An 11,919-nucleotide genomic window follows, 5' to 3' on the forward strand; every position below is an offset into this window, starting at 1 on the left:
CCAGAGGGAACCTTAATTCAAAAAGATGCATGTACCCCAATGTTCACAGCAGCACTATTTACAACAGCCAAGACATGAAAACATCCCAAATGTCCATCGACAGATATCTGGATAAAGAAGCTGTGGTATATTTATACAATGGAATACTACTCAGCCATAAAAAAATAAAATAATGCCATTTGCAGCAATATGGATAGAACTGGAGATTGTCATTCTAAGGGAAGTAAGCCAAAAAGAGAAAGAAAAATACCATATGATATCATATATATATATACACACACATACATATATGTAAAATCTGGAAAAAAAAGACAAATGAACTAATTTATAAAATAGAAACAGACAGACATAGAAAACAAGCTTATGGTTACGGGGAGGTGGGGGAAGGGGTTGAGAAGGGGTAAATTGGGAGTTTGAGATTTGCAGATACTAACTAATATATATAAAATAGATAAACAACAAGTTTATATTGCATAGCATAGGGAACTATATTAAATATCTTGTAGTAACTTACGGTGAAAAGAATATGAAAATGAATATACGTATGTTCATGTAGGACTAAAGCACTGTGCTATCACCAGAAATTGACACAACATTGTAAACTGACTATACTTCAATAAAAATATATTTTAAAAAAGTGTTACAAATAAAAACTACCTATGGAGTGTCAAAAAAAAAAAAAAAGTAACTAAGAAATATAAAAATGTGGTACCTGTGTAGTCTGGATGATGGTCAAGTCATTCATATGAGAAATTCCTGGCCCCATAGCAGCTCGCAGGCCAGCTGTCCCAAACTCCATTCGCGCTCCAAAACATTTTTGTAGTTCTTCTTTATTACCTTCTGCAATTAATTGTTTCACTGACTCCAAAGTTAAAGGATTCTGCAAAACAGATATGTATACACCATACAGCCAGATGAATAACATAACGGGAAATCTGAAATATAAAAAACCCCACAATAATTCTAACGTACAAATGGGAAAAAAATTAATATATATTCTGTCTTTGCTCCAGCATCTAAGAGAGTGAAGAGATGAAAAGCTTTTCAATTTTCTGATGCTTTTGAAATTTGAAATATGAAGCTGGTTTTAAAAAAATTATCATGTATAATATTTAGTTTTTGTTCCTAGTTTCTGGCAGAGGTCATAAAATCTTTGGAATTTCCTGAGTGATTAGGGTGAGAGGAACATCTTTTGTTATTCATAATAAACTCATCCATACCTGAGTTTATGCTAATGAGGTGACTCTAGGGAACTAACCAAGCGATTAGAAGGTTGGAACTTTCAGTCACCAATAGACAATGATTTAATTAATCATGCCTGTGTAACAGAACCTCCATAAAAACCCTACACAGCAGGGTCTGGGGAGCTTCTGTGCTGATGAACACAGGGATGTGCTGGGAGAGAGGTGCCTGGAGAGGGCATGGAAGCTCCGCACCCCCTCCCACACACCCCGACCTTGGGTTCTCTTTCACTTCGCTGTTCTTGAGTTGCGTCCTTCACAGTAAAACTGGTAACAGTAAGTAAAGTGCTTTCCTGAGTTCCATGAGCTGTTCTAGCAAATTATCAAACCTGAAAAGTGGGTCATGAGACCCCTGATTTATCACTAGTTGGTCAGAAGTACGGGTGACAATCTAGGACTTTTTGTGGGGATCTGAGGTGGGGGCAGTCTTGTGGGACTGAGCCCTTAAGCTGCGGCACCTGTGTTAGAATTGAAATTGTAGGACACCCAGTTGATGTCCGGAGAAATAGAAAATAGCTTGGTGTGAAAAACTCACACATTTGATGTTAGAAATGTTGTGAATAAAAGGCAATAGTTTCTCCTTTATAAGTATTATTCTCTTTCCTACCAAGGTAAGCATTTTTGGAGAAAAGGAATGAACATATAGGTTATGGAGTCTAATACCCAGAATGGAACCCCAGCCACAACACCACTCATCGACTTTATGCTCCTGGAGGATTATTTAGCTTCTTGAATTCTCAGTTGCCTCATCTGTAAAATGGGAACAATCTAGACTCTTCCTTACAAGGTGGTTTTGAGGTGGTTTACATTAAATTAATGTAAAACACCTTTCTCTATCTGGCACCTAGTAGTAATCAAACGTTCGTTTTCTTCTCTAATGTTTTCAGATTTCCCCAGAGAGTGATAAGCTTATATAATTTAAATCAAAACCTTACTTTGCTCATGTTTTAAAAGCTGTACAATACTTTCACACACCTGGTCAAATCTGAATCTTGCAATGACTGTAAGAGGCAGGCAAATTAAAAAAAAACATTTTATAGGTGGAGAAGCTTCAGAGATTAAGTGTCTTGCTTAAACTGCATGATAAACATTAACTTAGTACCTTTTCTATTATTAACTGCTTCAAATAGACAGTCACATGAATCACTTAAGTTCATTTTCTATTGCTCTATTTTTGTTGTACAATAGTTGCATAAAATGTTAAGAATGGAGAAAAATGACAATTACGTTAATTCTATTACCAAATTTTTCACTTAAGAATTCAGGGTAACACTAGAGTGAGTATTTTGGTCTTAGAGTCATCACCTCAGTAGATGAACATGCAGGTCAAGACGTGGCCACATAATTAAACTTAGAAATGCTATTGCAATAAAATGCTGGCTTGCTGGAATTAAGCCCACATTTCCAGATTGTTCCAGATTCAAGAGGAAACAAGCAAAAGCCCATCTTTTGGATTAAAAGCAATAGCCACAGAGCACAATCTGACCTATCCGATTGTCAGGTGTTAGGGCTCAGGTCTGCAACATAAAAGAGGTTCAACCAACATTGCTGAGTGAAAAGACAAACTTATTTACAAAACAGAAACAGACTCACAGACATAGAAATCAAACTTATGGTTACAAGGGCAGGAAGGGTGTGGGAAGAGATAAATTGGGAGTTCAAGATTTGCAGATACTAATATATATAAAATAGATAAACAACAAGTTCATACTGTAATGCACAGGGAACTATTTTCACTATCTTGTAACTTACGGTGAAAAAGACTATGAAAACGAATATATGTATGTTCATGTATGACTGAAGCGTGCTGTACACCAGAAATTGACCCACTGTAAACTGACTATACTTCAATAAAAAATATATATACAATAAAATACATATTGCTGAGTGAATGAGGAAACACAGAGACTATAAGGTCACACCCAGTAGCCAGTGATTCTTTCATTCACAGGGTAGATTTGGAAAATCCTAATTGGTCTTTGATATCCATAAAAGACCAAATAGCCTGAGAGCAACCAAAGGAGGCAGAGCAGTAAGAATAAAAAGTCGAGAGGACAGCAGAGACTAGAACCAGGATTGGGAGTGACATGTCTGTCAGCATCCAGTGGAACAGGGACGGAGGGTGAATGCCTGGCACCCTGAGTCTGGGGCAGTCAGACCAGAGGACTGCAATGCCTTTAGCTGGTGGGAAGTTCCCTCTGAATGCCTGTCTCAAGCCAAAGAAGAAACTGAGGAGAGGACAGGAGGAGTGGCAGCAATTAAAAAATGAAAAGGCCAACATCCCCTCACCTCTATCCAGTGAGGCATTCTCCGTACCCACAGATAGAACAGTGTGTGGAAACTGGGATTCTATGTGTTCAAAGGGAAAGTTTTTTGGAACCAATTCATCACCAACTATGACTTTTCAAGATTTCTATACACTGCCAGTTACTGAGTTATCAGAAATGGAGACCTTTTCCTTTCCTAAAGAATTACAAGAATTACAAAGGAAAAGCACCCAAGGAGTTGCCAACAGCATCCAGAAACCGGATGTGCTGGCATTTCGTGGGCAGGGGCTTGGAAGTGAAGAGGAAGGCCTGGCCCCTGCAGACAGGCCTCAGTCTTCCTCACTGACTCCACAGGTATTTCCGGTCTCTATTATGTGTGGTGCAGGCCTCTGGATGAGGGAAGTTAGTGAAGGAGTGGGCAGGGCCGACTACATGATTTGCAAGATCCAGTGCAAACGAAAAAAGGGATCCCTTGTTAAAAAATTTTAAAAGAATTTCAAAGCAGGACAGCAGATTATTAAATCAAGCGCTGGGCCCTCCTAGGAGAACGGGTCCTCTGTGACCCAGTGGATCTCATGCCTTTGAAGTCAGCCCTGGAGACAGACGTTAAACAAATAAACCCACTAGCAAGTGTTTTTGTTCTTGGCCAGTCGTAGTACGAGCTATGAGAGAAACGAATAGTCTGTTTAGGGAGAGTATTACGGAGACATAATTTACCCTTGGGAACCAGGGAAGGCCTCTCTACATAAGCCACATTTAAATTCAGACCTGAAACATGAGTAACAACATGAAAAGCAAGTCCAGCAGAAGACAGAAGAGAGGAACTTTCCGGGAATACAAACAGCGTGTATGAGCGAGAGACTCAAGTTAGAAAGGAGAGAGGGAGTGACGTCCGGAGCTGGGTCCCCGATTCTCTCTTTGCTCGAGCATCTAAGACAGTGAAGAGATGAAACACCAAGGAGCGCTGTGTCTAAGGGGGTTCCCTCTCTTCTTGGCAAAGTCAGAGACCTGGAAAAACGCCTAAAGCCCGGCAGGCCGAACCCGGAGGACCCACGCTTGCAACCAAGTACTTGGTAAGGCTGCTCTGCCAAGTTTCCAGAAAAGGAAGAAATAGGCGGCACAGAACAATTCAGGGTCGGTGGGGGATGCACAGGCGACTGCAGAGGACGAGCTGGCGGTCTGAGTGGCAGAAACAAGAGCTCGCCTCAATTAGACTCCGCCGCGCTCAGACCAACCCGGCATGCTCCCCTACTCCCGAACTTGCAGTCCCCGCCCGCCAGATGGCTGGTTTTGTCCTGGGACAACCTTTCCTGGACAAACTTCGAATCTGCCACAAGCCGGCCGGACCCGAGGAGGCCTGGCTGCAGCCGCCGCGTCCCCCTCCTCCGTCTTCCGGCGGGCCCCGCGCGGCCCCGCGGCGTGGGAGGGGAGGGAAGGAAGGAAGCGCCGGCACCGGCTCTCGCCCCCACCTCCTCCGGGCACTCTCGGCCCCCGGCCACCCCTCACCTTGTCCCATCGCAGCCACAGGGCCGTCTCCTGGTCCAGCCGGGTGTCCATGCCGGGGCCGCCGCCTCCCGGAGCCGCCGCCGCTGTCCCCGCGCTGCCACCACCGAGTCTAGGGGCAGGAGAGCTCGTCCTTCCGGCAGGGCGGGCCGAGGCTGGGGCGGGGCGGGGCGGGCCGGCTCCGGAGCCAGCCGCGTCCCCGAGGACAATGACGCGCTCGCGGGAGCGCGCCTCCTGGCCCTGCACCCGCGCGCCTCCGGGGTAGCCCGCTAGACCTCGGCGGGTACCGTGAGGTCGAGCTGGGGGTGCTGAGTCTTCAACGTCCTCTTTGAAAGCTCCCGACGCCACCCTCATTCATAGAGCCACAGTTGGCCTGGAATGCATATTTGCTTGTGACCTGATATGAGGAATGGACTCAGGTTTCTTTTTTCTTTTTTCTCCTGGATATCCAGTTGACCTAGCACCATTATTTGAAATTAAGTCCTTTCCTCTTTTTCTGCAGCGCCACCTCTGAAATAAATGAAGTGTTCATACATGTGTCATTTTTTAAAGCCTTTTTTTAAAGTTGAAGTATAGTTGCTGTACAATGTTATATAGGTTACAGGTGTACAATATAGTGATTCACAGTTACTCCATTTACAGTTATTATAAAATATTGGCTTTATTCCCCATGATGTACAATACATCCTTGTAGCTTTACACCCAATAGTTTGTACTTCTTACTCCCCCACCCCTATATTGTCTCTCTGGTAACTACTAGTTTGTTCTCTATGTCTGTGAGTCTGCTTCTTTTTTGTTATGTTCACTGGTTAGTTGTATTTGTTAGATCCGCATATAAGTGATATCATACAGTATTTGTCTTTCTCTGTCTAACTTATTTCACTTAGCTTAATACCCTCCAAGTCCATCTGTGTTGCAGCAAAAGACAAAATTTTGAGTGGGCAACATTCGTTGTTTACTGGAACAGCAGGCAACATTCCCTTTCCACACAGATCGCACTTGACCTTGTTTCCTTTCAAATATCAGAGCTCTCCCTGGTGGGGCTGTGCACTCCAGCCTTCAGCTAGGGTAGGGATGGAGTGGAGAGGTTGGTATGAAGGCACTGGGAATCAGAGTTCTTATCACACACTCCGTGAAGCGGGTGGTTGGTGCTGAGTCTCTGCTACAATTCAAAAGGTGTGGGGAGTGGGGTGGCCAGAGAATATTTTGACACTTTTCATTACATTCCTCAGCACAGAAGTTATGGGCCCATGAGGACATCCCATCAGAACTATTTTAACTTCCCTTTGGGACACCAAGGGGCAGGTTTTTTAGTGCTCAATATTCAAGGAAAGAAAGCAAGTAGGATTTTTCAAGCCCAGAAGATCTTTTCACAAGGAAGTTGCCAGGTTGTAAATACCCTAAGTTAAATGCCCTTAATTTGTGAAAGCCACCAAGATCTCAGGTACTGAGCTGAAAACAATGCACAATAGTCTCACTCTGTTGCTCCCTTTTGCTTCCCATTTGAAGCAGAAAAAAATCCTCTGAGGTTATGTCAGGGGGTCTCTACATGCAGGAGACTTTCCCAGGGTCTCTTGTAACTAAGATGTCCGCACTGTAGGTCTTTTCCATTCTGACAATGATGCTACAATGACCTGAAGCAGTTGATTCCCACACATGACCCCCAAAATTAACATTTCATGTCTGTGGAAGCCCATGTAGAATAAGAAAATGTTGGAGCAGAAAGAGTTCTTTGAGAACAATTCAGACCTCGTCTTATGGATGAAGGAACAGAGACATAGAAAATGTCCAAGTCCTTCTTGGAGACCCACAGCTGGTCACAGACATAGCCAGGATTCTCATACCTGGTCTCCTGATTTTCAAGTCCCATGTTTAATCTCCAGTTCCACTCAGCCCATTTCTACACATGTCCATAGAAGGAAGTCCCATGAACTCTGGCAACCTATTTCCATGTGATAGCAACTGGCGCTTGATGAAAAATAAATATTAACCATCTCTGGCATCAGTTACGTTAGGTGATGCTCAAAATAGCTTAATTTGTTTGTGCATGCTCTCCTGCTGCCTGAGAACTGTTTTACGCGTTGATGTCCCATTTTCCTTGGGAACCTTCCCAGCGTCCCCAGACACCTTGTCAGCAATTCTACTAGCTCCTTTATATCCAGCCCAGGAACAGGTATTCTAAAACTTTTTATTTGGGGAAATTTTAAATATTTACTAAAATTGATCGCCATGTAACTATCACCCAAGTGAACTATGATTATCCATGCCAATCTTGTTTTGTGTACCCATTTCTCCCTCCTGCATATTTTGAAGAAGATTCCACACATCATATGATTTCATCTATAAAATTTTTAGCATGTATCTCTAGAAGGTAAGGATACATTAAAAATAACCACAAAATCTCTCACCTAAAATTTTTAAAGTTCAAGTTAATCATCCTTAACATTATTAAATGTCCATTCAGTGTTCAAATTGTCCCATATCTAGTAAGCAACTAATTTTTTAATTAAAAAAAATAGTTCACTTGAATCAGGAGTCGAATAATCTTGCCGTTGGTTGATAAGGCTTTTAGATCTCTGTTAATTTATAGGTTGTGACTAAATTTCCTTGCAATTTATTTGTTGACAAAACTGGGTTGTTTGTCCTGTAGGGGTTCCCACAGTCTGGATTTTGCTGATTGCATCTCCATGGTGTCTGTTACTGTGTTCCTCTGTCTCTTGTACTGCTTGTAAATTCATCACGTTATAATTTTCTCTTTGTGGTCTCTCCCTCACTAGACTCCCTGAGGACAGGAATGGTGTTTTATTTATCTTTGTCTACCCAGAGCCCAGCACTGTAAGTGCCCAATAAATGGGTGACGAAATGAATGAAATCACGAGGCTGTTTGTTCTTCCCTCATGTAGGAAAAGGGACGGCTCTAGTCAGGACTGGATCTTGGCTCCACCCTTTGTTCTCTGGGGTCTCTGGGCAAGTCACTTAACCTCTCCTGGCCTCAGTCTCCTTATATCTAAAATGGAAGCCATAACAATGACCACCTCAGAGAGGGTGATGTGGGGCTTACACGAGGAGTTACAGGTAAAATGCTTAGCCTAGTGCCTGGCATGGAGTAAGCCCTCAATGAATGTTAGCTGTTATCGTGGAAGTTTTACTAGCTCAGCATTCTGTGTTAGTAGGATAGCCTAGGCTAAGCTGCAGTGATAGACTAATCCCGAAATCTCAAGACTTAATGAAACAAAGTTTTTTTTCTTGCTCATGTTCATGCTCAGGTTAAGTCAGTGGATGCTATACTCTGTACAGTCACTCAGGGAACTGAATGTTTCCATCTTGTGACTCATCCGTCTTGATACGTGGCCTCTGCAGTCACCATAGACAGGTGTGGGGGTCACGCAGTAGCTCAAGTGCTTGTGCCTGGAAGTGGCGTGTGTCACTCCTACTCCTATTTTATTAGCTAGAATTCATCATAGGAACCTGCTGAGCTGCCAGAGTTCCAGGAAGTGTAGACAATCTATGTGCCCAGGAAGGAGAAGAGAATTGGGTAGCAACCAACCTCATGGTCACTACCATACGTTCAACGTTGCTTGTGATTAAATCTTAGGATGGTTGCAAATACCAATGATTCATATATATTTCTAACAAGCAAGGAGTAATTCTTAGCCATCATTCAGTCAAAATTTAGACCCACCACCTGATAGAACAGTCTTTTCTCCTCCATACAGTAGAGTGAGGGAGCCTTTGTGATAGAAATCAGATCACTTCCCTCTCCTGTTTTCAGTCCTCCATGGCTTCATAATGTACTTAGAATTAAAACTGTATCTTGTACCAGGGCCTTCAAAGCTCTGCTTAAGCTGTCCCCTAGCCTGATTTCCTGTCACTTTTCTCACTCACTTCGATCAGCCATGCTATTTTCTGTGCTGATCCTTGAAAATGTGTCCGGTAAAAGCTGGTCTGAAGCCTATGCCTGCATTGCTTTCTGAGATACCCCAATGACAAATATCCACACTTAATTCAGGCTTTTGCTCCGGTATCACCTCATTAGAAAGACTCTTCTCTGTCAAGTGCTAGTAAATATTTAACAACTAGCTCTCTAACATAAAAACCCTGACTTGTAGTATTTGCCAATTTCTGTGGTATAAATACATCCACCATGGTTGATTGCAAACTGCCAATATGACATCATTGAACAAAGAGTCAGGAGGAGATGTGGAGTTGTATACCGTAATGTCATGTTTCCAACACACAGATAGAAGACATGTAAATAATTTAAAGAGCAGAAGTAATAGTAACAGGTAGTAAAATACATAGAAAATGGCAAGTTTTTTTTTTTTAATGAAAATGGCAAGTTTTGAGTATTTACTACATTAAAAAAATTTTAGGGGGGTGGTAATTAGGTTCATTTATTTATTTTATATTTTTAATGGAGGTCCTGGGGATTGAACCCCCCGTTTTTATTATAATGTATTTACTTGGAAGTTTATAAAATTTGATTTTTAATGAAGGCTTTAAAAACTGGCCAGCAAAATTCCTAAAAATGTATTAGTCAGCTCTGGTGAGCCACTCTGAGCTGTCACCAACACACCATGGCCTCTCCTAAAATAGGATCTGCACCCTTCTCTTATCTTACTTTGTTATTCTTCAAAGTGTTTATCACTACCTGCCATGATATTATAAATTTGATGTTAACAGTGTCTGTCTACCCTGCTGTAATATAAACTTTTTTCCTGACTGAGTCCCCAGCACGTGGAACAGTGCTTGGTTCGTAATAGATGTTCAATAAGTATTTGTTGAAGGATGAATCATTGTGTCTTCTCACACACATGAAGAAAAAGGAAAGATGGGATATAGTAATAATATAAGGTACAGAGGTAACACCTATATGAACCTTTTCTCTAAAACCAGCTAATATTTCTGAATTTAACCAAAAAAAGTGGACTCTGTCACTGCTCTCTAGGGCCCCGATTTCAAGGCTAATGGGAGAACGAGTAGGCATGTGTCAACAGACTTTATCAGTACCCTCGTTACTGTGGCCATAAACCCAAAGTACACCAACAGCAAACATTTCTGCAAACCAGCTGGAGTTTAATGGTCTTCCTCAGTGGGAAAAAAAAAATGTAGCTATCTCTTATTTATGCCTATTTTCATTAAATAAATTTCTGAAATTGGCTAGTTTTCTCCCATTGCTCATTTTAATAATTCTTCACACTTGAGCTCCCACTAGGCCTTCTGATGAGTAAACATTTATCACCAGGACTGGGTTGCATTCCCTTAGCCCAGCTTCCTCTTTCCACTTCTCTTTTTCCTCTTCATGGTGTCCAGTTGTCTAGCACATCTTCCCACCACCCCCTGACCTGTCACAGCCAGATCTCCAGGGACGAGTCATTATTCTCACTAGGTGGGTGACTAGTTAAGCATCACTGCACCCTTTTGCCTGAGGTGTTTGGGCATTAGCCTGGGCACTAATGAGCTGGTGAATTTAGTAAAACACTGTCATCGAAGTGCTCTGTGTCTCAGTTTCTGCCTTAGTTAGAGGAAGGAACACCTGACCATGTCATCAGAGTGTGTGAGGGTAAATCCCCCTACGAGATTCTTGTCCCACAGTTTCTGTTTGGGTAGCCACCAAGTAAATTTATTGTGCTCCAAAAGAAGCTGCATAATACACTGCGTTTTTCTTTTTCATCAAGATTATTTTGATCTACCACCTTTTCACTTCAATCATTTCTAATTCTCCCTGCATTAAAATGAAATTTAGTTTGTACATCTTGAAGTGAACAATATTAGAAACAAGACCAGGAGTCACCTGCTAAAAGAAGTACTTGCCCCCAGTGAAATTATATTGCAAAGATAATACACAAATCATAATTTATGGTGGACAATCCAGCCTTAAATTCCTTAAAGAACATTGTGTTTATCTCAAGAAAAAATGTTTTTAATTTGTAAAGTTTCCCATTCTAAGTGCTGTTCAGTTTAGCTGTAATCCCATTTCCTTTTCTTCAATGATTTAAGCCTTTAAGGCTGCCTTTTCTACCTGTAGAGACTGGATTATTGCTTTTGATGACTCATGCATCCCCTTCCTTATAGGAAGATTATAAATCCACCAGGGGAGTAACTTCCCCTCCCCATCAATGTGAGCTTGGCTGTGTGACTTGCTTTGCTGTGGAATGTGAGGAGATACGAATGGGTAGCATTTGAATAAAAATCTGAACAGGCACCACATGTTTCAGGCAGCTCTTTTCCCTCCGTCACTGAGCAGGTGTACCACGTGGTGCTGTTCCTTTGGTTTGCATCTGGGGATGCCACAAGCAGCAAGTCATAGCACCTGACCCCACACCTGCCATGTAATGTGGCAAAGAAAGAAATGTTTGCTACTGCAAACCATTGGGATTTGTGGGCTCATTTATTACTGCAGCAAAGCTGACTGACCCATCCTGAAGTGGCTTTTGCCTGCTTTGAAGATGGCTGGGATAAAGGAAAGTTTGGATTTTAAAAGTTAGCCCTTCTAACTTCTCCCACACCATATTAAGATAAACATATTCAGAAAAAGTTCCCTAATCATATTTGATATTTCCCCTGGGTCACCAGCTGGATGAGGGACAATCAGGATTTTAGCCTCCTCTTAATGATAAATAAAACAACAAAAATACAAAACCACAATGTTTCTCAACAAACCCCAGGCACCATGTACCTTAAATAATTGAAAAGTTTTGACTATTAAATTTTCATGTTTTGTTTTTCAAAATGCTCTCAGTACAGCACACAAATAAACAGACTTCTGCAAAAAGCACAAAGGAAAAAATTTCCACAGTTCTTGAATACTGAAAATTATCAGATTCTGAGAAATACTACGTCATAGTTTGTCTTGATGAAATCTTATCAAAATGTGGTTTGATAACTCTAATTTGCTCTAGATAAGC

The 11,919-nt window shown here is 41.7% G+C and overlaps 1 protein-coding gene across 2 annotated transcripts in view; it reads right to left on the bottom strand.

Moving 5' to 3' along the window:
* PGM2 (phosphoglucomutase 2) overlaps nt 1–5,170 on the bottom strand; it is a 34,450-nt gene extending 29,280 nt beyond the window's left edge. For both annotated transcript variants that reach the window (XR_004131623.2, XM_031436117.2), the window contains exons 1-2: nt 5,015–5,170; nt 713–880 (exon numbers count right to left, since the gene is read on the bottom strand). Coding sequence is in view for 1 of the 2 variants with exons in the window: in XM_031436117.2 (XP_031291977.2) it covers nt 713–880; nt 5,015–5,065 (219 nt within the window). In the remaining variant the exon portion in view is untranslated. The remainder of the gene's footprint in view (nt 1–712; nt 881–5,014) is intronic.
* Between the last annotated feature and the right edge of the window lie 6,749 nt (nt 5,171–11,919).

The sequence above is a fragment of the Camelus dromedarius genome, chromosome 1 (assembly GCF_036321535.1).
Source record: "Camelus dromedarius isolate mCamDro1 chromosome 1, mCamDro1.pat, whole genome shotgun sequence".
Taxonomy (NCBI): Eukaryota; Metazoa; Chordata; class Mammalia; order Artiodactyla; family Camelidae; genus Camelus; species Camelus dromedarius.